The sequence below is a fragment of the Cervus elaphus genome, chromosome 8 (assembly GCF_910594005.1).
Source record: "Cervus elaphus chromosome 8, mCerEla1.1, whole genome shotgun sequence".
In the NCBI taxonomy this organism is placed as follows: Eukaryota; Metazoa; Chordata; class Mammalia; order Artiodactyla; family Cervidae; genus Cervus; species Cervus elaphus.
Window position 1 is genome coordinate 336,037 of NC_057822.1, and position 27,136 is coordinate 363,172.

Sequence of the window (27,136 nt, forward strand, 5' to 3'; positions counted from 1 at the left end):
TTTGAACAATCTGCAACTTTATTCCAGAGCAGAAATAAGTCGTTTCCTAACAATAAATATAAAAAAATAATAAATTAAGGTTCAAAAAAAAAAAAAAACCCAACAGAACAAAATCATTAACACTGACAGAGTAGTAAATGGTGTCTGAGCGGGTCTGGGAATGTCCGACACAGGCGCTGTCTGCCCCGAGCCCTAGCCAGGCCCCCCGCTTCACACACATCCTCTCCACAAGGTACAAAATATATATATATTTTTAAAAAATCTCCACACAACCAAGCATCCTGCGGGGGCCCCAGGGGAGCAAGTGTTCGGCCTGTGGGGGCTGAGGACGGGGCTGGGGGCGGGAGGACCGCGCTGGGTCTTGCCCGCTGAGTGTGGCTCCTCCTCGTGTTGGCATGAGGTTCCTGCTCCGCCTCTGGAAGGCGGCGGTCAGTGAGGCGATGGTCACCATGGTGATGGTCACCGTGGCGATGGCCAGTGAGGTGATGGCCCGTGTGTGGGTCCGCAGTCTTGGCGGGGGTGCTGGGAATGCTCCGGAGCCGCTGTGTGCGTGGAGGCCAGGTCAGTCCTTCATCAGCGAAGAGGCAGCCAGCCCAGGATCCCTGAGCATCTCCTCAGCTCAGGCCAAGGTACTGTCAAAGACCTCCCCGCAGCAGAGGCCTCAGGATGGCGTCGACAAAGGAAAACTGGAAATAAATATGGTCCCTGGCGGCCCAGCACGGAAGGAAGCCAGTCTGTTTCTTCAAGTATTCTCAGCAGATGGTTCGCAAGGGCCTTCAGGGCTCAGATGGGGACCCCCACCGTGTTCACCTGGTCCTTGAGGCCCAGCAGGCTGTAGGCGATGCGCTTCTGGTGGCCAGGCAGCCGCACCCCAATCCTCTTGATGTCGCTATGCAGGGCGAGACAGGAGGAGACAGTGAGGGGCCGCTCTGGGAAGGGGGGCAGCCGTGGGAGGGATGGGGGTGGGGAGAGGGGGTCGTGGGGAGCACGTGGGGAGGGGGGCGTGGGGAGAAGGGGGTGGTGTGGGAAGAGGGGGCACGTGGGGAGAGGGGGGCACGGGGAGAGGGGGCAGGTTGGGAGAGGGGAGCGCGTGGGGAGGAGGGTGGGGAGATGGGGGCATGGGGAGCTCGTGGGGAGGGGGGCGTGGGGAGGGGGCACGGGGAGAAGGTGGAGAGGGGGGCGGGGCGGGGGTGGTGTGGGAAGAGGGGGCACATGGGGAGAGGGGGGTGTGGGGAGAGGGGGGCGTGGCACCTGGGTGGGGGCTTTGTAAGGAGCGCCCACGCCCTACAAGCCTGGGACCCCGACAAGTTCAGAAATGACAGAGCACTGAGTGCAAGCTTTTTTTTTTAATCAAATCAGCACAAAATCCGTAGGTGCTGTTTTTGCCCCCATTTTGCAGATTAGAAAACTGAGGCTCAGCAAGGTGAACTGACTTGCCCAGAGGGACATAGCTGAGAGGTGGAAGAGCTGAACAAGCCAGCTGAGAAGGAAGGCCGTCCCCTCCACCCTGGGTCTGTCCTAAAAGCCCAGCTAAGGCTCCTCCCCAGGCAACACGGATGCCATCGGTGGATGCCAGGGACCCTCGGGGGGCCCCTGAAGGCTCTCTGCCCCAGGTCTCTTCACAGCCACCGCCTCGTTTCACCCCCACTCCTCCCAACTCTCACAGCAGAGGAAGGCCTCAGGAGAGCCTTACTGAGGGGCCGTGGGTGCTTGTGTGTCCCACTCTGTGGCCCCGTGGACTGCAGTCCTCCAGGCTCCTCTGTCCTGGGCCTCTCCAGGCAAGAACACTGGAGTGGGCTGCCATGCCCTGCTCCAGGGGCTCTTCCTGACCCAGGGATCGAACCTGCATCTCCTGCATCTCCCGCATTGGTAGGCGGGTTCTTTACCACTAGTGCCACCTGGGAAGCCCCCTGAGGGGCCATCAGAGGTTAAAGTTATGCAGGTCTCTAACAGGACGGGCTTTCCCTTTAGGAACCCCGATTTCCTCACCTGTAAAATGAGGCAACTGTGCCTAACTGGAGGGTGGGAGACCCTGGAAACTGGTGGCAGAGGGGAAGGCGGCATCAGCGCTGGCAGAAAGACGTGCCCAGGGACCCAGGGTCCTCTGCTGCCTCCCCCCAAGACCCTCCATCCCCTCGTAAAGCCACTTACACTCCCAGGAACCCTGGAGCAGACCTTTACTGCTCACGCTGGGAGTTTCCCCCTTCACCATCCTCACCCATCAGCCCCAACCCATGAAAACACCCTGGTTTTTATGGGCCCTCTCCTGGGAGGGAGCTAATTACATGGTGCAAGCAACTCCGGAGACACGACTTTCCCACAGGCTCTGGGAGCCCCTGGAGAAGCGCTGAGCTCGGAAGGGCGGAGGTGTGGGAGGGCAGCCCCGGGACTGCAGCAGGAAGGCCCGAAGTCAGACACCTGGGAGAACTTCCTCACCCACCACAGCGGCGCCACTGCTAACCTGCACAGCGGAGGGTGCTGAAAAAGCGGCACTGCTTTCCCCACATAGAGCGGCCGACGCCTGTGGCCTCTGGCAGACCATCCAAGTCTGTTCCTGCCCCAGCCTTAGATGCTGTCTTGGGAGATCCAGGGCAGGCACCCCCTGGATCAACTCCCATCACAGGGGTGGGGACGCACACAACCGAGGCCACCATTTTCCTGAGCCCTGGCAATGCCGGCCCGCTCCCCCCCGGGGGGGTTCAGAGGCCACAACCTGCCCAGTGAGCACCTACTGTGCACTGGCCACAGGCAGCAGGAGACAGGAGGGCGGAGGGAACGCGGCCTGATCGTTCATCCTCTCGACAAACGTCCCATCAGCATCAGGCTGTGCTGAGGGCACGTGGAGACTGGAAGACCCGTCAGCCAGTGCCCCCAGACCCCAGGATGCGGTGGGCCACAGCCCCAGACACTGCAGAGGCCCTTTGTTGGACTGGGTATTTTTCTGGGGTGCAACACCTATGACTTCCATTAGCTCCTCGAAAAACATTCAGAACCACTCACTAGTCTAGCTAGAAACTCAAATGATTCCAAAATAACATGGCGAATGCTCAAGCTAAGAAGAGATAGCCACTGTGGGACCAGCCACAGGGGCTTCCCAGGTGGCTCAGTGGTAAACAGTCTGCCTCCCAAGCAGGAGGCACAGGTTCAATTCCTGGGTTGGGAAGATCCCCTGGAGAAGGAATTGATAACTGGCTCCAGTATTCATGCCTGGAGAATCCCATGGACAGAAGAGCCTGGTGCGCTACAGTCTAGAGGGTCGCAAAGAGTCGGACACGACTGACTGTGCACGTAGTGGGACCCCAGGGGACTGAGCAGTCTGCCCCTTGGGACGGGTGACGGATATGGACTCAGGGCAGGGGTGAGGCACTGGAGCCGAAATCCACATCCCATCCCAGGAGGGCTGACTTCTGAGAGCAGCGCAGAGCCTCCCGCTGGGACCCACAGCATGTGTAGACACAGCCTCCAGGGTTAAAAAGTACTCTGAGGTCCCCCTTTCCCTTGTCTAATTGGAGATAAAGACGGGGGCAGCAGCATGAGTCACACAGGCCCCGGGCCGGAGCACCAGTGGGGCTGAGAGAAGGTGGGGGAGCGTGCAAGGACGTCCTGCCTTTATCCGGGCCTGCTCAGATCTCAACACACACTCACCCCCATCGGTCCAAGACAGCCCTGCTCCCGCTCATGGGAAAGAACTGGCCGAGGAGCCCCACCGGGCTATTTCAGGAAGCTTCCAGGAGCTGAGTCTCCTGTAAGCACGTCTCCCTGACCTCAGTTCTGCTCACCCGGCAGAGAGGCTCTGCTGTCCTCAGTGGGGCCCCGGGAGGGCAAAGCGGCCACTCCAGGCTCCCAGGTTAGAGGAAGCAGCCGAGGGACCCTGGTATTTGCCCACGGGCTGTGGGTGGAAGGCAAGAGAATGGAGGAAAAGGGGAGCATGACATGGATTAAGCCCCTACTGTGTACCAAGTGGATCATCTGCATTACACCCAAGAAGGGAAACGGAAACCAAGGCTCAAAGATGGAACCTGACCTGACAAAAACCACCTCCTGCTAGGAAGTGGCCAGGGTGGGACTCGAACCCAGCTGAGACTGCAGAGCCCAAGCTCTGGACCCTGCAGGTGGCTGACGATGCAAGATACCCATCTCACAAGGTTACAGCACAGGGAACTGTATTCAGAACCACAATGGAAAAGCATACAAAGGAAGAATGTGTGCGTGGACATCACTGAGTCACTTTGCCGTACAGCAGAGGTTGGCCAGCATCGTGCATCAACGAAACTTCTATGTAACAAAGAAAGAGATCTGTCTCTTTTCTCCACTTTTCCATGCCTCCCTCGGGTCAGCTGTCCCTGCCTGACTCTTATCCGGGCTGTCCCCTGGGACAGGCCAGGGCTAGCTCTGACAGGCCTTGACCAGCAGGTCAGAAGTCCAGCTGAGCAATTTCTAGAGGCCTTGGAGAATGTTCAGACAGAGGCCCTAGCCCCAGAACTGTGACCCAGAACTGCAAGGGGCCTGGGTCAGCCCTTCCCATGTGATTCCCAAAGCCTCTCGGCCCCGAGGCTCGTTTCCTCCACGACCTTGGGCCTGACACAGCTGGGAACTACCACTATTTTTAGAAGCACAAAAGGCCAAGAGGACAGTGTCTTCTCCCTCCCGGGATAGGAAGAGGTGTCTGCGCCAAGGCCGTGTCGGGAAGGGTCCCTGATGCTGGAGCTGGGAGGAGAGGAGAGCTCCCGCAGGGCAGAAGCCGGGGCAGGGCTGGCGGGCTGGCACTACTTGCCACGCTGGACCACAGGGCTGAGAGGCAACCGTATGAGGAGAGGGGCCGGGGTGGGTGGGCGGCGCAACCCCCTCACGTCAGCCAGGAAAGTGCAAGCCCTCTGCCCAGTCTGCTCAGCATCCTGGAGAAGAACGGTGCGCCTCACTGGCTGTGTGACCTCGGGCCACCTGCGTCACCTCTCAGCCTCAGTTTCCCTACTTGTTAAGTGGGGGGGGGGGGGGAACAATAGCCTCTATTCATGAGTCAAATAGGGAATTCAACCAGGTGATGGCTGTGAAACAAAGTCTTTCTTTTCTCAGCTACAAACTGTGTGACCTGGATGGAGTAAGCCACGTAACCTCTGAGCCTCCACTTCACTAACGACCTCCATGGTTTCTGACCTCTTGAGCCTGACTGCCCCGGGCTGGAGTACCCCTAACGGCCACGGAACCCTGGGCTGTGTTGTTTCTCACCGGCCACACGCCCTGCCCACTATTACAGTCAATAGTGGGGCTATTGACAGGAGCCACCTGCCGAGTTATCACGAAGGCTGAGTCAAAGTACGCAAGCACATGGGCTTCCCCTGGTGGTCCAGCGGTTAAGACTTCATGCTTCCAACACAGAGGGAACAGGCTCAATCCCCGGTCAGGCAACTAAGGTCCCACAGGGTGCGGCCAAAAAACCCAACTTTGATCTGTACAGTGAGGATATGTGCTCTCCGTAATATCTAAGTTATAGCAATAAAGCATTTGAAAAAACAAAACCAAGTGCTCAAGTAGAGCTGGCACATGGTCAGCCTTCAACAGATGCCACTGTTACGATTACAATTATTATTTTCTCACCGGAGCCACCTAAGTGCCCAGGACTGCTGGCTGCTGGCCTGGTTCTGCCCTTCCTGCAAAGCCACTCTCCCGGAGAGAGAAGGAAAGAGAAAGAGACGAGGGGCAGAGCAGGGCAGGTAGAGAGAAGAGTGGGCAGTGGGAGAGCTGGAGGCAGCCTGGGGTCTCGGCGAGGCCAGGAGGGGCAGGGCCGGAGCAGACTCACTCGCTGGTCATCTGCGCCACCTTCTCGAGGGTGCTGTAGCCGGCCACGAGGAAGTGCTCTGTGTACTGCTGCATCCTGATGGACTCCAGCCACTCGGACACCGTGCGGAAGGGCACGCCCTCTGAGCCGCTGGTGCTGGGCAGCCGGATGGACACCCTGCAACAGCAGACACCAGCCTACAGGTGAGCCCCCGGAGCTGCTCCTAAACCCCAGCAAGCCACCCAGCTGCCCCGCCTGGGTTTCCTCATCTGGGCGATGGGCAAGCCAAGTCAGGAAAGGCTCCAAGAGACAGCCCTGGTGGGCAGGGAGCACTCAGCGTCTCTGTCTCCTGCCGCCCCCTGCTTCCACTGAAAGCAGCACCAGTTACCACAAAAGAACCAAATATAAGAGACTCAGGTTTTCAGAGCCACGGTCCCAGCCTGACCATTTGCCAGCACATAAGACACTTAATTGCCCCGTGTCTGTTTCCTCATCTACAAAAGGGGGATAATTACAGGACCATCTCCTAAGCTGTCTAAATGAGTTAAAACATGCTAAGCGCCAGGCCAGCCCTTTTACCACACACACATGCTGACTGCTTCCATTAGTATCGCCTGAGCTACCCTGGTCCAGGCTAAGTAATGCCCACTTGTCACTTCTGAGTCCTTGCCCCCCCGCCCCTCACTGCCTGCCACGCTGAGGTGGCTCAGGAGGATGCCTGGGGGGCCGCCCTGGACCGAAAGTACAAACTCACCGGGGGTCAAAGTCAGCCAGGGTCTTGAGGGAGTCGGGGGCACGGATGAGCTTGTCCAGGATGCTGACGATGTCGGCGAACTTGGGGCGGCGGGTGCGCTCCTGCTGCCAGCACTGCATCATGAGCTGGTAGATGGCGGAGGGGCAGTCCATGGGCGTGGGCAGCCGGAAGCCGTCATTGATGGCCTTCATCACCTGGGGATGGGCAGGGTGGTCAGGGTGCCTTCACAGCCCCCAGACTCCCATACAGTGGTTCGCAGAAGGAAGGGGAGCCCAGAACAGAGGGGATGGGTCTCCTTTCTTGAGCCTGACACACAAACTTCGGTGCTAAGAGGCTGTGTCCAAAGGAGGCAGGGTCCCCTGACTGTGCTTCCTCCTGGGCACCAGGCCAACAGCCATGCCGTGAGCCCTGTAGCCAGCCTCTTTGTGGTCTCCAGGTGCCTACACACTGCCCCCTTTAAGCCTGAGCACTCTTCCCCCTCTGTGTCTTCACCTGGCTGCTGCCTTACTATGCCTCAGTCTCAGCTGAGATGTCACCTCCTCTGGGAAGTCTTCTAGGCCTCCTGGTTGCATGAGGTACCAGGTACTTGTACACACAGACACACAAGCGCACACATATACACACATGCATGCATGCACACACACTTCCCCCACCCCACTACTTCTTTCTTTGATCTCTTGCTAAGTGTAAGCAAGGACTGGGTCTGAGCCTAGCACTCAGCCTGACACACAGTAGGCCCTCAATAGACATTCACTGAACCAATGAAGGGCCGTACCAGATGAAGACCAACCCCCCAAACTCTTCTCTGCCCAACCCCTGGGGTTTGGCAATGAGTAAAGGCTTAAGCCCAGGTCCGGATGGGGCTGGGAGGACGAGGGGGCCTACCTCGTGGTTTGACAGCTCCCAGTAGGGCCGCTCCCCATAGGTCATCACCTCCCACATGACGATGCCATAGCTCCACACGTCGCTGGCCGAGGTGAACTTGCGGTAGGAAATGGCCTCCGGAGCTGTCCAGCGGATTGGGATCTTGCCACCCTGCAGGGACCAGGCCGGTCACGACTGTCCCTTCAGCACCCCTGGGACGATCCCAGTCAGGGCCGCAGTCCCCGGAGACCCAGGCCCCAGGTGTGAGAGGGCAAAGGCTGCGCCAGCCCGAGGCCCCCCGTCCTGGCGAGAGCCGCCGAGCACTCACACTCGTGGTGTAGGTGGCCTCGGGGTCGTCCTCCAGGACCCGGGACAGGCCGAAGTCGGACACCTTGCAGACTAGGTTGCTGTTGACGAGGATGTTGCGGGCGGCCAGGTCGCGGTGGACGTAACTCATGTTGGCCAAGTACTTCATGCCGGCCGCAACGCCCCGCAGCATGCCCACCAGCTGCAGCACACTGAACTCGCCATCCTTCTCCTAGGAGGGCGCAGGGCCTCAGCCGCCAGCCGGCCACGCCCACCAGGACCCCGGCCCTCCAGCAAGGCCACGCCCACCGGGGCCCAGCCCCCAGTCAGGCCACGCCCACTGGGGGACCCCCCCCCCTCCAAAGCCAGGCCACGCCCACCGGGACACCAGCCTCCAGTCAGGCCATGCCCACTGGGACCCCAAGCCTGGCCACGCCCACCTGGGCCCCCAGCCCCCAGCCAGGATCCCAGGGCCCCACCCGGGCCCACAATCTCACCCGCAGGAACTTGTCCAGGGCCCCGTTCTCCATGTATTCGGTGATGATCATCAGGGGTTTGTCTGTGGAGGTGCGCACAGGTGTCAGGGCAGGGGAGCAGCTCTCAGGAGAGGCCCTACAGGGGCCCCCAGGGGGCAACCCCTCCCGTCCCGTACAGGTCCCCCACCCCCACTCCGGAGCCAGGACTCACACTTGGAGACGACGCCCTCCAGGCGGATAATGTTGTGGTGGCTGAACTGGCCCATGATGCTGGCCTCGCTGAGAAAGTCCACTCGCTGCTTCTCCGTGTAGCCGGCTTTCAGCGTCTTGATGGCCACAGGTACCTCCTTCTTCCCCGATGCCTTCAGGGTGCCCTTGTACACCTCCCCGAACTCTCCTGCAGACAGGCGAGGTGGGAGAAGCGCCCACGTCAGCCCGGGCATCGGGCACTCCCAACCCGCCCCAGACCCCTCCGCGGCGCGCATCCTCACCGGCTCCGATCACCTTCTGCCGCGTGACGCAGGACGGATGGATCTCGGTGGTGAACTTGAGCACAGCCTGGTTGGGGTCCTCGTAGGTGTGGGGGTCCACATAGGTCTTCAGGGGCTTCAGTTGTTCTAGGAGGGGAAGGAGAGCCAGGGTCACAGACAGCTTGGGGAGGGGAGGGGCCCCAGAGCAGGGGGAGGAGGAGGTGATGGACCAGGGACCCCCGGGGAGGCCCATCGCCTGGCCACAGACCCGGAGGCGTGAGGACCGCAGGAGGGCAGCAGGGGTCGCAGCTCACCTGACTTGGAGAAGTAAACATCCTCCGAGGACTGGCGTGTCCGCAGGCTCTTCCTCCTGTGAGATCCCATGGGAAACCAGACACATAGGGAGCTCAGTGACCCCTGTCTCAGAGCCTCCTGACCTCGGGCAGAGGGCGTGGGGAAAGCCAGGCAGAGGAAATGAGCAAGCTGGCTCCCTCCTTGGCACCTACACCCTGTAATGGCCCTTAAGTGGCTGTAATGCAGGCTTCCTTCATTACAGCGCCCGGAGCTTCCTGCCCGTGTGTCCCGAGGAAGTACGGACACGCCATTCTGATGACCACTCTGCCCGGAGCCCCCGTGGCCCCCCAGGCCCTGTGCGGAGCCCTTCACAAGTCACTGCATCTTCACACACACACACACACACACACACACACCCACCCCGGGAGGCAGGGACTAGATTCCTATCAACCTCATTGTCCCTCAGGAAACAGGTTCTCATCCCCGTGTCCCGCCTAAGTCCTTGGGGAGCTCAGCCACGGGTTCCCACAAACCTGCGGTGGATGAAGAAGCCAATTCCTGCCAGCACCAGGAGCAAGACCACGCCGACAGCCACACCGCCGACCACTGCCATGTTGCCAGACCCTCCCGTGGCTGTCGAGGGGAGACCAGACGTGACAAAGGAGCCCCACACTTCAGACCATGATGATCCCCTGGTTGTACTTAGAGCCCCAGACACTTGCTGGGTGCCTCTATTACTGACGGCCCATGAGGGTATTTATCCCATTTCACAGATGGCCAATGAGAGGCCCTCCCCAGGGAACAGAGCAGGTGTGGGGGACTCTCTCCACAATGTAGGATTTGAACTGGGCCTGTCAATGCCAGAGCCTACATCCTTCTCTTCCCACAACACAGCCCTGAATACACAGCCCTGGTTCCCCCCCACCCTCCATCCTGCCCCCTTCCCAGGCTTGGGGCTGACCCATGCAGGGCCATCCGAGGCCCCGGCTGACCAGCAAGGGGGCACTTCTAAGTTCTCTGACCTACTCCCTCCGCCCAGGATGTCCCGGTGGTGTCGGGACGCTGGGCCAGCCTGCACCCCAGGCCCCGACTCACACAGCGTCTGGAATTCGTGCACCTTGCTGCCGGCACCCTGGCCCTCCTGCGTCAGCGCCTGCACCTGCACCAGGTAGATGGTGTCCGGGGCCAGGTCGTCCAGCGTCACGGAGAAGCCTTCCGTGCGGCGCACGTTGTAGCTGTTGGCGTCGCCCTGTGGGTGTTTAGCAGGTGGAGAGACAGACCGTGAGGACAGGCGAGGGCGGTCAGCTCAGCCTGCCAGAAAGCAACTCCAGCTTAGCGAGGTTAGTCTCTGTGCTAGCAGGCTTGGTGCCCTTCTTACAGAGGATGCAACTGAGGCGCAGAGAAGCGAAGTGACTCGCTCCAGGTCACAGCCAGCAAATGCAGGACCCAGGACTCAAGCCCAGGTCTGCCTGATCCCCAGGACAGGGCTCTCCTGCACCCGCACCTCTTCCAGGGATTCCAGAACACTGCGTCTTCTCTCCCACAAACCCCTGCTGGCTGGCCTCGGAGAGGCAACTCTCAGGAAGACCCCAGACCCCATTTGCTTCTCCAGACGACCGCGTGGTGCAGGGAGCGCCCCTGTGCCCAGCCCCGGCCCTGCGTGCGTCACCTTCTTGCGGTAGGTGACTTCATACTTCCACACACGGCTCTGCTGCAGCGGAGGGATGACCCAGGAGACGCTCAGCGAGGTGGTGCTGCGGCTCTCCAGCTTCACCTTGGGGGGCTCTGGGCGGGACAGCGGTGGTGGGAAGGGGTGTGAGAAGCCACCCAGGGGCAGGGGGTCACTGAGGGAGCACCCAGACCCAGTCCCATCCACAGCCTGACCTGGGGTTCTCAACTTCCATCCCCAGAGCACAGAGCCCCAGCCTGGGGCCCCAACACAGGCTGGCACATCAGGGGTGCCCCACGAGTGTTTACGAGTGCATAAATACTAAAAGGAGAACAATAACGTCTCTATGGACCAGGTTACATATAAGGACTTATTAAGTTCTCTTAACAGCCCTTAAATAACCCCCATCTTACAGGTGCTTCCCTGGTGGCTCAGGTGGTGAAGAATCTGCCTGCAGTGCAGGAGACCCAGGTCTAATCCCTGGGTCGGGAAGATCCTCTGGGGAAGGGAATGGCAACCCGCTCCAGCATTCTTGCCTGGAGAATCCCATGAACAGAGGAGCCTGGTGGGCTACAGTCCATGGGGTTGCAGAGAGTCGGACATGGCTGAGCCACTGACACTTTACAGGTGAGGAAACGGGTTCAGAGGTCAAGGACTCGCCCACAGTCACGGAGCTCAGAAGAGACGCCAGGGGCCGCGCCTTTGAGCGCTCTGTGCTGCCTGCCTCGGAACCCAGCGGAGCTCTGGGTCACCATCCTAGGGAAGCCCCCCACCTGGGCGGGTCGCACGGGCATGGCCCCCAGCCCGAGGCGCTCACCAGTCTGGTTGATGCTGACGCTGGCCGTGCGGAAGCTGCGGGTGCTCACCAGGCCCGAGACGCCGTTGCGGGCCTCCACGGTGAAGGTGTAGTTCATGTGGGGCTCTAGGTCACTGACGGTCACACTGGTGCGGGTCAGCCCCAGTGGCGGCTCCGAGTAGCGCACGCTGGCCTCGCAAGGCCCGCACTCGCCCGACTCGGGCCAGCACTGCTCGCAGGAGACACTGTAGGTAACATCCTCGCGGCCCCCGCTGTCCTGGGGGGGCGTCCAGCGCAGCTCCACCTTGGCGCCCATGCCCACAGCAGTGAGGTAGTGCGGGGCGGACGGGGGGCCTGCACAGGGTGGTGTGGGGAGCGGACAGGTAAGCATCAGCCACCACCCCCAGCCCGCCCGCCCTGACCCCTAGGAGACTCACGCGTGCAGGGTAGGGTCAGCGGGTCCTGCGGAGCCCGGAAGTAGCCGTCCTCACACTCGCAGGTGGCGGCGCCCTCAGAGGATGGCAGGGTGTGTGCAGGGCACTCCAGACACGGGCTCTCGGACGCCTCGGGCTTGAAGAACCCCGGCGAGCAGGCTGGGGGTGCGGGGACAGAGTCAGCTCAGCCTGCTCCCAGACCCAGCAACTCTTCCTCTCCCTTGCCCTGGGCCCCCAGGCAAGTCACTGAGCCACTATGGGCCAGTCTGGTCACTGGCGAGAGTGATGACAAAATGCGTAGTAAGCACCCAGTTCAGGCAGGGCACCCAGAAGTGCCTGGCCAGCCTGCTCCAAACCTTTGCAAACGCCCCCAACGGGCTCTTATAAGAAATGCCCCACCCCCACGCCTGGCGTTCAAGGCCCGCATCTCAGCTTCCAGCTCCCCAAGAAGCGGCCTGTCTGCTTTACCTCCTTGAGTCTGTGCAGGCCAGCCTGGCAGGTCCCACCTGGACTACGAGCCGCCCAGGCAGTAACTGTCTTCTTCCCCATCTGTGTTTGTTGACTGACGATCACCACCCCCAGCCCAGCCCCCCAGCAGATCAGCCAGGAGCATCAGGGTGTCAGCTTTGCGGGTGCTCCCGCCACCCTGAGGCTGGACCACCTTCCTGTCCTGGGGCTGGCCCCAGGAAACAGGAAAGGCCAGACCCCCAGCATTTTCTCTGGATCTGCTTTCAGGGACCGAATCACTTCCTCCACTCACAAGGGCCGCCAGGAAGCAGCTCTTCCTTCCCTGGTGGCAGGTACGGTCCCAGCCAGGCAGAGGAGAGTCCCAGAAACCTCATTCCAGAGGCTTCTTCCTCCCATTGCCCTATCCTGCCCCGGCCCCAGGTCCCCTTCCTGGCCCCACAGGCAGGAAACTACCCAGACACTGCGCAGGGCTGTCCCGGGGCTGAGCAGCTGCTGAAGCAGCCAGAATGGGGTGGGGTCCCCCAGTGTCCTCTTCCCCAAGCCTACAATTACTGTCCCCCACCCTCAGCTTATTCAGTGGGAAGACACAGAATAAGACACCTCTAGCTTCAGTGTCATGTTCATCAAACATTGATCCTTGACTCTTATGTCCAGCCCTACACACAGACCCTGTGAAAGTGTGAAAGTGTTAGTCGCTCAGTCGTGTCTGCCTCTCTCTAACCCCATGGACTGTGGCCCACCAGGCTCCTCTATCCATGGGATTCTCCAGGTAAGAATGCTGCAGTGGGTAGCCATTCCCTTCCCCAGGGGACCTTCCAGACCCAGGGGTTACCCAGGATAATGCAGGCTTCCTGTATTACAGGCATATTCTTTACCATCTGAGCTACCAGGGAAGCCTGAGACAAAGCCCCTGACCTCAGGGAGCAGGCGCACAGGACGATGTCCACCAGAAAGGGATGGGCAAAGGCCTACAGGGGTAGAAACAACCTTGGCCAGAGGCTTGTGGAGTCAAATGTGGGGTATTTCAGCCAGGGCTTAGGAGCTGAGTAGGAGTTCAGCAGGGCAGAAGTGTTGGTAGGAGGAGTTAGGGGTGAGAAAGAGCAAGGCTAATGGGAAGCGTGCGTGGCTTGGTGGGCACAAGTCTGGAGAGTAGCAGGGAGTAAGTCTGAGCCATCTCAAGGGACAAGCTTGAGAAAGGCCCTTAATGTCAGATCAAGGAACCGGGACTTTATCCTAGGGGCAGTGAGAGCCAGTGAAGGTTTGATGTAGAGAATAATGGTACGGTCAGATCTATGCTGTTGAAAAAAGGTGGGGACAGTCTCCCTCCTTGTCTAGTTCCCTATGCAAGCAGAGGTGGGGAGTCAGGGGAAGGAATTAAAGGACACCTCCCCGTTAATGACTGCTTGCCGGGGCCCAAGGGGACTCTCCTGGAAGCTGCTCCCTCCTCTCCTGCCTGTCCTGCCACGGCAGAATGTCAACACAGGCCCTGAGAGAGCTTGGGCACACACCACAGGGGAGGGGGCTTGTCCAGGACGGCGTAGCCTGGAGCCCGTCACACGCAGCGACCACTGATCAGGAGCTGCTCTGTGCCGCTTCTGGCCCAGGCACTCGACATTCATGTAGTCGTCACAATAAGTGTTATCAAACCAGGCGCTGTAATGATTCATTCCACTCTGGAGGTGAGGAAACTGCTGCTCAAGAGAGGTAAAACACCTTGGTCAAGGTCAACGAGCTCCTAAGACAGGAAACCAAAACCTAAACCCTGGATACCAACCTCAAACCCCCCTCCTTTCCCCACAAACATGTCAGTTTGGAGCAAAGAGAAATCAAAGTTCTTAAACAAGCCCAAAGAGCGAAGAGCGAGGAGAGGAGGCCCGACCGCTACAACACCAGAAAATCCCAAGACAGATTTCAGAGTAGCTAGGGGAGGGGGGAGGGGGTGACACCTCCTAACACACGGCACCTCTATGTCCTTGGGGAGAAAACAGTGACATCACACCCAGGCCACATGGGAGGGGGTTGGTCGGGCCCACCAGCGTGACCTCCTACTTCAAGGCCCAAAGGTTTTCCAAGTCTCCAGTTGCATTTAAGGAATCCCTGTGTATTTTGCTTTCTTCCTCATTACTTATCTGTTACAATACAAAAATAGCTCTCTCCTCCCCCAAACCTACAAGTAAAAGCGAGACTTCAGAAAGCTGGGCCCTGTTTATCCTGGGATCTCAACTCCCCCAAATGCCCTGACTTGTCTGCCAGAGGGGCTTACACCCTGGGTGAGTACTGCCTGCAGGTGGTCCAGGCCCCGCAGAATCGGGGTGCTCAGGGGCCCCCAAGAACATAATCATACCCCCCAGCTCAGGCGCTCAGGCTGGGGAGGGACCCCAAGCCCCCACAAGGCCTTCAGCACCTGTAAACCCCACAGGGCCCCTTGCTCCCCAGGGGCTGCTCCCCAGCCCCCCAGCCCCAGGCCAGAGGAGGAAGCAGGAGCAGAGGCGGGCTCCGGTCTGTGGTCTCTGAGCCGGGGGTGGCCCGCCTGCTGCTGGCAGGAAAGAGGGAATTTGGAGAGATTTCCGCTGGGCATGTGCCAAAGAATAGCGGAGAGGCAGCTCCAGCAGGGCATGTGCTAGCCTGACGGGAATGAGCTGCCCCCTCCTGTAGCCGCAGAGCTCCACGGGGCCTTCCCTGGGCCCCACCAGAGTGTGCCCTTGCTCAGGGGCCCCAGAGTCCACGTGTCTGCCACTGGTAGGCCCCCGGGTCTTCCTGATCTTGCAGGGTTGCATTTCCTGGCATTCTGGGCAGACGAGTGGGGACAGGGGTCACACACTGGGTGGTCACACATTCCCAAACATAACTCACACTCACAAAATACCCACTGTCCCTTCACCCATCAGCAAACTCCTATGCATCCTTCAATACCCAGCTTGAGCTCCTCTACACAGCCCTCCTGGACTCTCCAATCTCTGGCCCCCTTCTGACCATCAGGGCAACTCTTACTCAATCTTATGTTTACCAAACAGCAACTGAGCACTTCCTACGTGTCTGGCACAATGCTGGCTGCTGGGAGACCATGGCAAGAAAAACAAACACCGCTTCTGCTCCAGGGAAATTTACACCCCTGGCTTTCAGACTCCTTCTGGAATGATTTCGGACCTTCTATGAGACAGGCAGCTGGTGGGGCGCAGAAGTGGAATCCGCCTTCCCTGTGTCCCCTGGCCCAGCAGAGGGCCTGGCACACAGCAGGTGCTCAGCTAACGTCTGCTGACTGGACAGATGAATGAAAATGTGAGTAAAGACAGAACCTACATGCTCATTACAAATGGGCTCTAGGGCCACAGAAACGAGCATCTCAGTGCCCAGGAGAGTGTTGGGGGATGGTGCCCAGGATGCCACCTGCCCAGCTCCAGATCCCAGCTCTGGCACACCCGTGGGGAACTTCCCTGGCCCCAGTCCCTGGCAGGCCCAGGCCTCTCTGAGCAGGGGAACGGGGGCAGGGTGGCTGCACCCAGGGGTGTACCCTGGTTTTTCCAGTTCCCGATGCCTGCCCCTCAGGTGGCAGCGTGGGATGACTCAGGGACATACGCCCTCTGGCGTGACGCAAATCCAGCGGCAGAGCCCCTCCTCCAGGCCCAGCCCCCTCGCCCGGCCATCGGTGGCACAGGCACAGGGTCAAGAAGGGGCGGTGGCAATCCACCTGTGGTCAGTCACCTACCCCAGCCCAGGCCAGCTGGCCACCACGTGCGCCACCCCGGCCCAAAGGCACAAAGCCTGAACTTTGCCCCACACCTGACGGGCAGCAGTCAGCGACCCCGTAAGTTCCTGATCCTGCAAACGCGGGTCCCCAGCGGCCCTGTTCCCACACACCCCGGGGAACATTCTGTGGGCACATTCCTCCACCAGCTGCGATAAGCCAGACTCCGCCTCCCCGGCACCAGCCTTTCATCTGCTGTTTGCTTTCCCTGACTCCTTCCTTCCGTTCCGGGACCCGCTGCTCACCTCAGTGAGGGAGGAAGGGAGGGCCCCCCACGGAGGTTTTGCGCTCAGTGTGAGCTGAGGGCTGGGCGGGGGGTGGGGGCTGCCACGGCTCCAACCCCCATTCAGGCCAATAGAAACCACTGAAATAAGGCCAGGGGCACTCCCCTGGGAGGGGACAAACCCCCAAGTCACAGATCACAGACCACCACCCGCTCAGCCTAGGGATCAGCCCCTGCGTGCTCAGGGACATCCTACCTAAGGACCCCCTCAGCCAGAGCCACTGCCTGCCTAGGGGGTGCCTCCTCTTCAGCTCTGGACCCTGGGCCAGGTCTCAGCCAGTCAGGTGCCACCCATGCAGAGGTCATCCCATCTGCAGATTGCCAGAGCAACCCAGGTTCTCAGGAGGAACCACAGCAGAAAGTCACAAGAGGTAGGCTTTGAGTGCTAAGGCTCCAACCCACCCATTTTACAGGTGGGGACAGTGAAGCCCAGAGGGGATTCACCAAGGTCACAGGGCTTGCAGGTAGAAAGCTACATGCCAAGGGCACTTGAAGACAGTGCACTGCCCTCCCCATGCCAGGCCCCAGCTCCCTCACTCACTTCCTCTCCCTGGGCCTCAGTCTCCCCAACTGTAAAACAAGGGGAGTGCTCGGGCTCTCTGGGTTGTTTGTGAAGGCAGAGGAAACTTTGCTTGGGAAATGCTCAGCATGGGATGAGGTGTCCACGAACTGGGGGACAAAGAGACTGGAGCGGGGAGGGGCTGGGCCCCTCAAGGGAGCAAGGGCTCCCAAAGAGGGACCTCCTGATCCCCAAGCCCCCACCCCCAGCTGCTGGACCGAGCCTCTGGCCCAAGCTGCTGGCCACCTGCTCACCTGGCCCGCAGTCCCCGGGCCGAGGCGCCAGCTGCCGTGCCAGGACAGGAAGCCGAGACAAACAGGGAGACAGAGCCACCCCGGGGGACATGGCGGTCAGCCTGAGCGGCTCCAGCGTCCCCGAGGTAGGGCTGGGGGCGGGGGCGCCGGAGGGAAATGGGCTCATTCCTGACATAGCTCAGCAGAGCGCGGCTGCCCGTGCCCACCTGTCCACACAGCACCTGGGAGGTGGCTCCCTTCCGCTGTCCATTTAACTCTTTCCTGAGCCTCCTGGGGAGGGAACCCTGGGGAGAAACTGGCAATCACCTGGACCGGATGGCCTCGGCCTGCCCAGCCCCGCTCTGGACTTGGCTTGTCACCAGTAAAGCCCCAGCGGGAGCCTCTCGGTCCATGGCTCTGCGGAGGGCAGGCGGGGAACAGACCCTGCAGCTCCCTGTTTCCTCTGTAACATGCTCAGGAAGAGCCCCCACACCAGCCCCCTTACCACCTGTGCCAGGACCTGCCACCCTGCTGCCCGGGGCGTCCATCCGGGCCAGGCGCTGACTCAGGGATTCCAGAGGAACTGGTCACTTCCCGCCCCGCCTCCTGAGCCATCCTCTGGCCTGGATGTGGCTGCGTCGGCTAGATCCAGTCCTGGGGCGACTGGTCTCAACTGTGTGATGCCAGGCAGGTTTTTTCACCTCTCTGAGCCTCAGTTCCCTGTCTGTGAAATGGGACGGGCAGCAGTCCCTGCCTCTCAGAGCAGCGGCACAGACCTGCAGGAGCAGGTAGATGGAGCGCTTGCCCGGGGCAGCTCCAAGCTCTGCAGCTGGGTCTCCCCCACCATCAAGGTCCTGGGCTGCTGGGGAAGGTCTGCAGGGGCAGAGTCGCCAGGCTGGGGGTTCCCAACCACAGAGAGGGCCCCCAAGCCACACAGAAGGGAATTTAGGGAGAGGGACTCCAAAGGGGAAAATCAGGGCAACAGGTGGCTGGTGGTGCAGAGGGTCCCCCGACCAAAGTCAAAGATTCCAGTCCTGGAAACCAGGCCTCCCTCCTGGGGTGACTCAACTTGTCACAAACAAAGCCTGAGAGGCCCTGAACCCCCGCTCCCGGAGAGGGAAGCCCGACCCCTCTTCCTGCAGAGAGACACCCCCCACTTCAACTGTCCACTTATCGCGGACTGGCCTGAATCACCAGCCTGTGGAAAGTTTTCAGCTGCCCCCCACCCCCCGCCTGCATTCCTGTGTGAGCATGTCATGGGGAGGAGTCTGCTCACCCAGGGAGGCCTCCCCCCCACCCCCGCCCCTGGCGGTCACTGTCTGAAACCCGGGGGCGTGCACCTGAGGTCACCGCAGGCAAGGCCAGCTAAGGAGCAGAGGACAGCTGGGAGGACAAAGGGCAGTGGAAGGGCCGGAGCAGAGACTACGCCACAGGCAGAGAGGCTCTGAGCAGACTTCTCATTTGAGGCTGTAGACTGTATTAAGTAAGGTTCTGAGGATTGGCTCTAAGAGGCAAGTGCAGCCCGTGAGAAAGGACTTCAGGGCCCTCCAACACCTGAAACCCAGAAAGATCCATGGTTACTAGGTAAGAATACAGTCTGCTAGAACAGTTGAACTTCTCATCTTTCAATCAGGAAGCCTGAGGCCAGAGGTGAGACATTCACCAAAGGTCACTGGTCGGTATGTGTAAGTGCAGGCCCCGAACCCCCGATTTCTCAAGACCCCGCTTATCTCAGCAAAGAAGCTCCCAGAGCCAGCCAAAGGTTGGCCCACATTCCACAAATGCCCTGCCCCGCAGCCATTTCCAGAAAAAGTCACCACTGAAAGAAATCCACGTTGCTTTAGCGCGTTCCGCTATCACAGGCCTGGCTGTGCCAAGCCATGGCCTCTCGATGAGAGCTCAGGCCCTGTGCCCAGACAGTCTGATGATGCCGGCCCTGTCGTCATCAGCAGAAGCCCCAATGGGCTGATCTGGGTCCATGGCCCGGGGTGGGGCAGGCAGCGAAGGCAGACCTGAGCACCCCTCCCAAGCAGGCCTTTTTCAGAAAGCCCCAGGTGATTCTCATGTGCGGCCAGGGAATGCAAATCCTGGGTCCACTTCGTTCACCTCCAAGAACCAAAGAGGGGCCTGAGCCCCAGAGAGGTTCAGTGACTTGCCCAGTGTCACACGGTGAGTCAACAGAGAAGGAACCAGCTCCTGAGCCTGAAAGCACTGTACCCACCATGATATTTCATAACAGATACTCAAGATAAACTTCTGGGAAGAACCAAAAACAACAATCACACTTAAAAACACTTCTGTGTCAGACACTGACCTAAGCATTTTATGAGTACTAAGTCATTTGACTGTCATAACAACCCTACAAGATGGGCAGTATGTTCACCTCCATTGTACAGATGAGGAAAGCCGGACACAGAGAGGTTAAAGAACTGGCTGAGTCACACACCTAAATGCAGCACAGAGATGCGAACTCATGCACTCCTGTCTGGGGCCTTCCCTGCTGGTCAAACAGTAAAGAATCTGCCTGCAATGCGAGAGACCTGCATTTGATCCCTGGGTTGGGAAGATCCCCTAGAGAAGGAAAGAAAGGAAAACCCACTCCAGTATTCTGGCCTGGAGAATCCCATGGACCCAGGAGCCTGGCGGGCTACAGTCCATGAGGCTGCAGAGTCAAGACACAACAGAACGAGTAATACTCTCACTTCCACTCCTGCCCGAGAGTCTTCACTCACATTCTGCACACTGTCCGTTTCTCAATGGATTCATTCTCGTGAACGAGTGAATACAGCCTAGGAAGCCTCTGAGATTTCCACTAACAGAACCACCCCATGTCAGAGCAAGGACAACCTTACCAAGGTCCCCGGCTCCAAGAGCAGAGACTGGAGCCTGGGAACGCAGCCTCCGCCATGCGCCCTCACTTACCCTGGCAGGCGTCCTCCACCTTCTCATAGCCCGCCTGGCACAGGCACTGGCCAATGGGCACCAGCCACTCGCCGTCCACGGCGCAGTGCATGCGAGGCTCCTCGCCCCCGGGGGGGACCGCGGCGTGCTCCACACAGGTGCCCGCGACAGTGGCCAGGGCGGGCGCGTCGGAGCCAGCGATGGTCTCGGGGAAGCGGGCCAGGCCCTTGAGCAGCTCGGGGCACTTCTTGTAGTAGACGCGCACGGACAGCAGCGCCACGCAGGCGCCCACGTCCTGGAAGGCCAGGTAGAAGCCCTTACGGGTGAGCGGCCCCACGGACCGCTCCTCCACATTCAGCTTCACGTTGCGCGCCTCGAAGTCACTGCTGCCTGTGATCTCGTCGGGCGCAATGGTGTCGATCTTGGTGAACTGGCGCTTCTGGAAGTTGGTGCCGTAGTCCACGTCTGACTCGGCATAGTAGAGGTTGAAGGTCTCCTTGCAGGAGCTGGCGCCTCCAGGGAAGCTGTTGCAGTCCCGCACGGTGAACTTGAGCTCGATGAAGATGCGCTCGGCCTCCCCGCGGTAGACCCAGTTGGTTCGGAGCCAGTTGTCCTGGTCACCGGCCACCACATTGCACACGGAGTACATGTAGATGGGCATGTCGTTCATGATGTTCTGCAGGAGGTCCCACTGTGCGGGGCCGAAAGGGGAGTGTGGGCAGGGAGGCAGGCGCCCAGAGGCATCAGCCAGGAGGTGGACCGGGCGCCAGGCTCTCCGCTTCCTGCCAGCCTCACTCTCGGGTCCAGGAAGGGGCTCCAAGTCTCCCTCACACGTTACCAGTGGCTGAACTGGATCTGACCCCTTGGTGTGCCCCCTGACACCGGTGCCGGGGTGCTAAAACCCCTATATTAGACAGTGAGCTGAGGGCGGAGGCTGGGGATCCGATGTGACCTGAGGCAGACGGCTTTAGCTCTCTGAGCCTCAAAGTCCCCATCCTGCCATGGGGGCCAGAGCCACTTCACAAACTTGCTGTGAAGATAAATGACAGAACGTCTACCAAAACTGAGCACGCTGCCTGGCATGGGCAACAGGCACAGAAGGCAACTGGTATCACCACCACCACCATCATTCACTGTGTAGGCGTATGTGAGTGGGAGGGAGGGGTCGGGTCAGGAACAGCAGGTGATTCCGCACCACTGCTCAGATCACTGCTCAGCCTCCTCCAGGAAGGCTTCCCAGGTTGGGCCAAGGCTGGGGCAAGTGCTTCCCTCAGACCCCCATGGCCTCCATTATCTTAGCACCTACTTGGTGACAACTACATCTTGCTGCCACAGCACAGTCTGAGCTCCTTAGGGCATTTCTGTATCCCCAGGGCCTACCTCAAATATAGTAAGTACTTGGGAAAGTATTTGTTGATTGAATGAACATATGTATGAAAAAAGCAGAAGGGGCCAAGGAGAAAGGCCTGGGCTGCACTGTGCGACCTTGGCCTCAGATGCCCTTGGGCCTCAGTTTCCTACTCTGTGTCATGACTTGGCTGGATGACATTCCAGGATCCTGGAAATCTGCTGACATTAAACTCCAGGCCTAAGGAGTTAGGGTGACCAGGGCCCAGCGCCCAGCTCACTCACAGATCTGGCCAGCAATGGAAATGGTCTCGAGTACCCCTTGGAGACAGCTCAGGCCCCAGAACAAATTCAATAAGGGGGAAACTGAGGCCCAGAGCATCAGTATCCTCCCCAAGGCCACACAGCAGTCACACGCAAAGCTGGGGAGAGGACCCTGGGGTCTTGCCCACCAGTCCAGGCCATAGCAGGGCAGGGAAGGGGAGGGCAGGGGAGACTAACCGCAGGAGATGAACTTGGTGGAAAAGCAAAACAAACTCAGCCTCAAGCAGGAAAGGGGAGCAACAGCTGGAGAAGCAGGGAGAGAGGCCTGCCTGGGAGGAGCCTCATCTGGCTTCCGGGGCTGTAGGGACCTGGGAACACTGTTCCCTGTCTCTAGCTCATCCCTCATCTTCTGGGCTGGGACCTCAAAGACAGGGGGAGCCTCAAACTCCTTCCCTGCCTGCCGAGGGGAATAGAGGGAGCCAGAGGGGGTCCCTCTGACGATCCTGGGGCCCTGTTCTGCTGCGGCCTCCGGCTGTCTCCCCAGCTCTCCCCACCTCTCCGGGCCCTTCCCTGCCCTCTTGTCCCAGCCTGCCTAATTGGTGAGGAGCCTGGATTTAAACCCTGGCTGAGCCACTGGCTCTGGGCCAGGCCCCATCCCCCCCGGGTCTCGGTTCCCCTGTCCCCAGGCCCCCACCCGCCCCAGACTGCTCACCCCTTTGCCGTAGGGCTGTGTGAGCCAGCCGAGCTCCCCTTTAGCTGCAGCGAAATCCAGCAGGACGACTGGAAGAGAGAAAAGAGGGGACGCTGGGTCAGCTGGACAGCGTCTTCAGAGACCAGCCCACGGTGGGAAAGGCAGGAGCTCCCCAGGGATCCCAAGTGGCCCTAAAGGCTTCCCCAGCCCCCAGAGAGAGACCCCGCCACTCAGGGTCAGCACAGCCAAGAAGACCCGTCTCTCCGGAATAGGGAGGCAGGGCCCTGGGGAGGACGGGGGCCTTGTCACTGTGGCAGCGCAGGACGGGTGAGGGCCAGGCCTCTCCCTCCAGCCACGCCGCCCGCTTGCAGCCCCAGCTGGGCGAAGAGGGCAGAGCTCGGCCCAGCAGGGCACAGCGGCTAGGCCTGAGGGACACCACGTCCCCCTGCCTTCTTCCTGAAAAGGCCCCTCCGCAGCGGTTCACACGCACGCAGGTCTTGGGGACACCCTTATCTGCTCCAGCCACATCCCCCCACCCCACACACAGCACAAAGTACCCTCAACCCCACAAAGGCCACACAGATGCACCACACGTGTGTACATAACGTGTCTCCTGGCCCTCCAAGAGAGAGCTGTTAACATGTGGGAATGACTCCAGGAAGGGGAGTGGGGTCGTTGGGGGGGAGGTGGGGGCAGTGTCTGGAAACTGATCTTCCCACCACGAAAGCCACAGAGCAGGCACGACAAAGCCCTGAGCCCACAGGGCCTCCGGGAGGGACCCGCAGATACACACAGCCGGCGCGGCCCGGCCCTGGAGACCCGTTCCTGCTGCCTCCGTCCCTGACACCCTGGCCACTGACCTGCCAGAGGCGTCTGGGGACTGAGATGGAAACCCTTAAAGGGAACATCTAGGCCCAGAGTAAACAGCTGCCTGGACCTCACTGTCCCCAGAGAGGCATCAGAATTCGCGGGAAGGACACGTTGCCAGGGGCTTCCCGAGATCCAGCCGTGCCCTCAAGCACCTCTCACTGCCCACCCCTGGCTTTGCCAGCCTCATCGACTGCAGTCAAGACCCCTGGTGCAGCCTCCTGCTCCATTTCCAAGTAACGTCCAGGTAGCTCCCGATAGAAGAAACACTCCCCGGAGGGCCCGGGGCCTGGAGAACAAGCATGACCCTCTGTAAGGTCCCCAGATTCAGAGGAAAAGCCCTGGGGGGGGGGGGGGGAACCTAGTGCTGACTTCTTCTGGACTCTGAAACATGAGGAACATGGCCCCAAGAAGCAGCATTCCTCAAGGCCTGGACCTGAAAGAATGCCTCTCAGGGTGGAATCCCAGGCAGGTGGAGATGGAGCTGATTTAGACAGATGCGGGGGATGGGGAGGGGAGCCTAGGCAGACTCTGAGAAACCCTTTGCTGAGGGCAGACCACCCCGCTCCCCCCGGGCCTGGGAGCGGAGTGCTACCAGCTGACCGCTGCTGACCCAGCCAGGTTCTCTAGGAAAGGCCCACAGCCCGGCTGGGGAGAGGAAAGCCAACGTGGCACGAGCCCAAGGCTGAGGGGACAGAGGAGGGGGGCTGGGAGGTGGGCAGGGGCAAGGATCTGCTCGGACATGCCCAAGGCTGAGGCTTGGGAAATTCACTAACCCCACTAGCAAATGGAATGTTCTGGCTCCACAGGAAGGAATCTAGGGGTTCCTGGCTCCAGCCCAGGGAAGTAGGAGGACAAAGGTGAGAGGTCCTCCAGATCCGGACGCCCCCCTTCCCTAGAGGGGTGGGAAGCTGCAGGCTACACTGCTGGGGGAGGGGCTCATGGCTCCAGGGTGCCGAAGGGTTAACCTGGCACGGAGGGACCCCCATGGCCCCTGCCGGAGCTTACTCCCCTTCCAGCCTGAGAAGTATCACAGGGCTCACTGGAGAAGAAAAGAAGCCTTCACACAGGAAGGAGCCCCCTCCCTCCCGGGGGAAATTCCCTAGAGCCGATCACCAGGAACAGGCGCCTGGCCTGGTCTCTCCACCCTGACGGGCGCGGCTTCTCCCTGAGCTGCTTCCAGGGACCTAGCTGGTACCGGCGGGGGCCGGGAGCCCCTCCACGGGACCTGATGGCTTCACCGAGGCCTGGGCTAAGCTGGACTCATCCAGGGGCCCCTGTCCCTCACCCCACCCCCAGGAAAACCTTCTTCTTGGTCTGAAGTCCCATCGCAAATATCAACCTCGTGGGTCCACCTCATTGAGAGCTCTTTACTCAAAGGCATCATCCCCCTGCTCTCCCCATCCCTCCGAACGAGACAGGCTGGTTCCTAAAGCAGGGAGGCGGGGAGACTGGGGCTGGGGGACAGGACAGAGAGAGGAACGAAGAAAAGAGGGGACAGGGGACAGAGGGCACACTGGGCTCTGAGAGAACGAAGAGGCCAAGGACTCCCAGGCCTCAGGAGCGCTCTCCAGCCCACCTCCCAGCTCAGGCCAGCAAGCCCTGCAGATCTTCTCACATCTCAGGAAAACCCAGCCCAGCACCTGGGTGCACGGGCCCCGGGCTCTGGAGCCCAAGAAGCCGGATGTTCAGAGCTAACCCTCTGGAGAAAAAGGGATCAGGCCGCCCTCAGGTTCCCCGCTTGTAAAAGGACAGATTCAGGGGCTGCTGAGAGTTTAACAGGCTCCATGGGGCCTCCTAAGGCAGCCTGGTCCTGCACTCACGGGGAAGGATGAGGGAGAGGAAAGCAGCCTGGTGAAGGTGGAAGGGGCTTGGGTCTGCACCCCCGACCCACCTCCAGGCCAAGGCACCACATCCATGGCATCCCAGCTGGGGCATCTGTCCCCCACACTCCACCACAGGCACAGCTCCCTGGGGAGGCCCTCACAGGGACTCTGGGAGCCTGACCAGAAACCTTCCCTGGACCTTGTCCTCCCCCGCTGCCACGCACGTCGGGGTGTGGTGGGCACTAGTCATCTGGCTGGGGGGGGGGGGGCTCGACAACGGCCCAAGGGCAAGGCTACAGCACAATCACCCATGACACCAGTCCTGCCTGGTCCCCCTACCCCACCTCCCAGGGCCTTCAGGACAGGCCTGCAGTGAATGCGGCTGTCTCCCTCCTTCCTTCCAACCACAACCCCCCAGAAGAAGGAGGACAAAAAGCCGGGGTGGGGGGATATTGAGGGTCACAGAAGAGCCCACCCACTCAGCCTGCAAGTTGGGACCAGGAACCCCGATTGATTAGGGGCGTCCCCACCCTCACCCTCAAAGAGTTCCGCCTCGGGCCTCTTTTACTCCCAACTTGGAACAGCAAAACTTCCAACCCCAGGTGGGGAGGCGGAAAAGGAAGCAAGGCTCAAGGAAACTTCTCACGGGGCCCGGGTTTCCTCTGCACTTCCCTCTGGTGGAGCCTGCGGAAACCTCCTCTGCCCCCGCGGGCGGGCAGACCTTCTCAGTCGGAAACTGAAGCCGGTCTTGGCTGGGTGGACGGGTGGACAGGAAGCGCCTCGGCCAAGGGCACGAGCCCCCGTCCGCTCCGCGACCCCAGCCGAGGCGGCAACGCCCCCACCCACCAGCGGCCCGGCCCTGGGCGAAGTCCGCGCGGCCCCTCACCCAGCGCAGCGGCGGGGGCGGGTGAGTCAGTCCCCCACCCCCCGGCTGCCCGACTCCGCGGTGGCCCTGGGGTGCCCGCTCCACATCTTGGGAGGCCGCGCCCCCACCTGCTGCATTTCCTGGCTCTGAATCACCCCTCGCTCAGAACGCTTCACTTTGGGACTTCCTGTCCGCACTCGCGGCCCGGGGACCTGCCCCCCGAGTCCCGGAGTGCGGGGCGGGAAGGAGGGAGGGCTGTGAGTGGGCAAACTGGCCCGAAACTCCCCGCGAGCTCTCCTGCCCGACTGGAGGCATCGCGGGGCGTGGAGAAAACTTCAGGGGGCTGGGGCTTCTGCAAGGGTGTCCCCGCCGGCCGAAGAGCCCCTCCCCAAAGTGAGTGGCCTCCACAGAAACGCCTTCTCCACAAAATCGGGGCAAGCGGTTTCGCGAACTCAGGTCAACACGAAGCTGAGCCCGCCGGAAAGACCCCCGGACAACTCCTGATCCAAGAGACCCCGCGCCCCCGCCGGGACGCGTTCCTGAAGCCTCGTGGCCGGCGCCGAGTCCCCTTCTCTGCGGCCTCTGAGCCCCGCGCGCCAGGGCCCCAGCCTCTTAGTCCTAGGAGCGCCTACAGCCCGAGTGGGCTGGGGCGGGGGTCCCAGACTCGCCCGGCTCGCAGCTTGCGAGCCCTCCGGACCTCAGCACGCAGGGACAGGAGTTTCCGAAGTGGCGCGCGGGGCTCGGGGCGGAGCAGGGGCCGGGGTCGGGCCGCGCGCGCTTACCTTCCTTGCCCTGCGCCGCGGAGGCCGCGGCCAGCGCGCAGCCCCACAACAGCGCGAGGCAGGCGGGCGGCGCCCGACGCCCCATGCCGCGCTCCTCGCTCTCCGCCCGGCTCCGCGCCCCGCTCCGCACGCCCGCCCGCCGGCCCCGGTCCGCCTCCCGCCCGCAGCTTCCTCCAGCCAGCCGGAGAGCTTAATGCGGGCGGAGAGCGGACCGGCCCCTGTCCATTCATGCCCGGGTGACGTCACGGGCCACGCCCCCGGTGTCTCCGAAGGGGCCGGGCTGGCGCCCCGCGAGGGCGGGGAGGCTCTCTGGGCCCTCGGGACTCGCTGGCGCCCCCAGGTCCTCGCAGGTTTGAGCGCCTCTAAGAGCCGGTGCAACCGAGGCTAGCCTTAAGGGATCCTGCGCTGAGCCCCGCTCTTACCCTCTGCCACCGGGGCCGAACTCAACATTGGCCCGCAGGTCTGA

General features: G+C 60.9%; 1 protein-coding gene across 1 annotated transcript; it reads right to left on the reverse strand.

The window, feature by feature from the left end:
* Positions 1–26,868, reverse strand: EPHA2 (EPH receptor A2). Its single transcript, XM_043908902.1, has 17 exons — positions 26,671–26,868; positions 22,352–22,419; positions 20,050–20,719; positions 11,843–11,998; positions 11,427–11,759; positions 10,610–10,725; positions 10,036–10,189; positions 9,474–9,573; positions 8,961–9,016; positions 8,668–8,793; positions 8,388–8,573; positions 8,198–8,259; positions 7,723–7,932; positions 7,416–7,565; positions 6,531–6,724; positions 5,798–5,953; positions 1–889 (listed from the first exon to the last, which is right to left on the reverse strand). The coding sequence occupies exons 1-17, from the start codon at positions 26,753–26,755 to the stop codon at positions 784–786; spliced, it is 2,928 nt and encodes a 975-aa protein (XP_043764837.1). The 5' UTR covers positions 26,756–26,868; the 3' UTR covers positions 1–783.
* Positions 26,869–27,136: the final 268 nt, after the last annotated feature.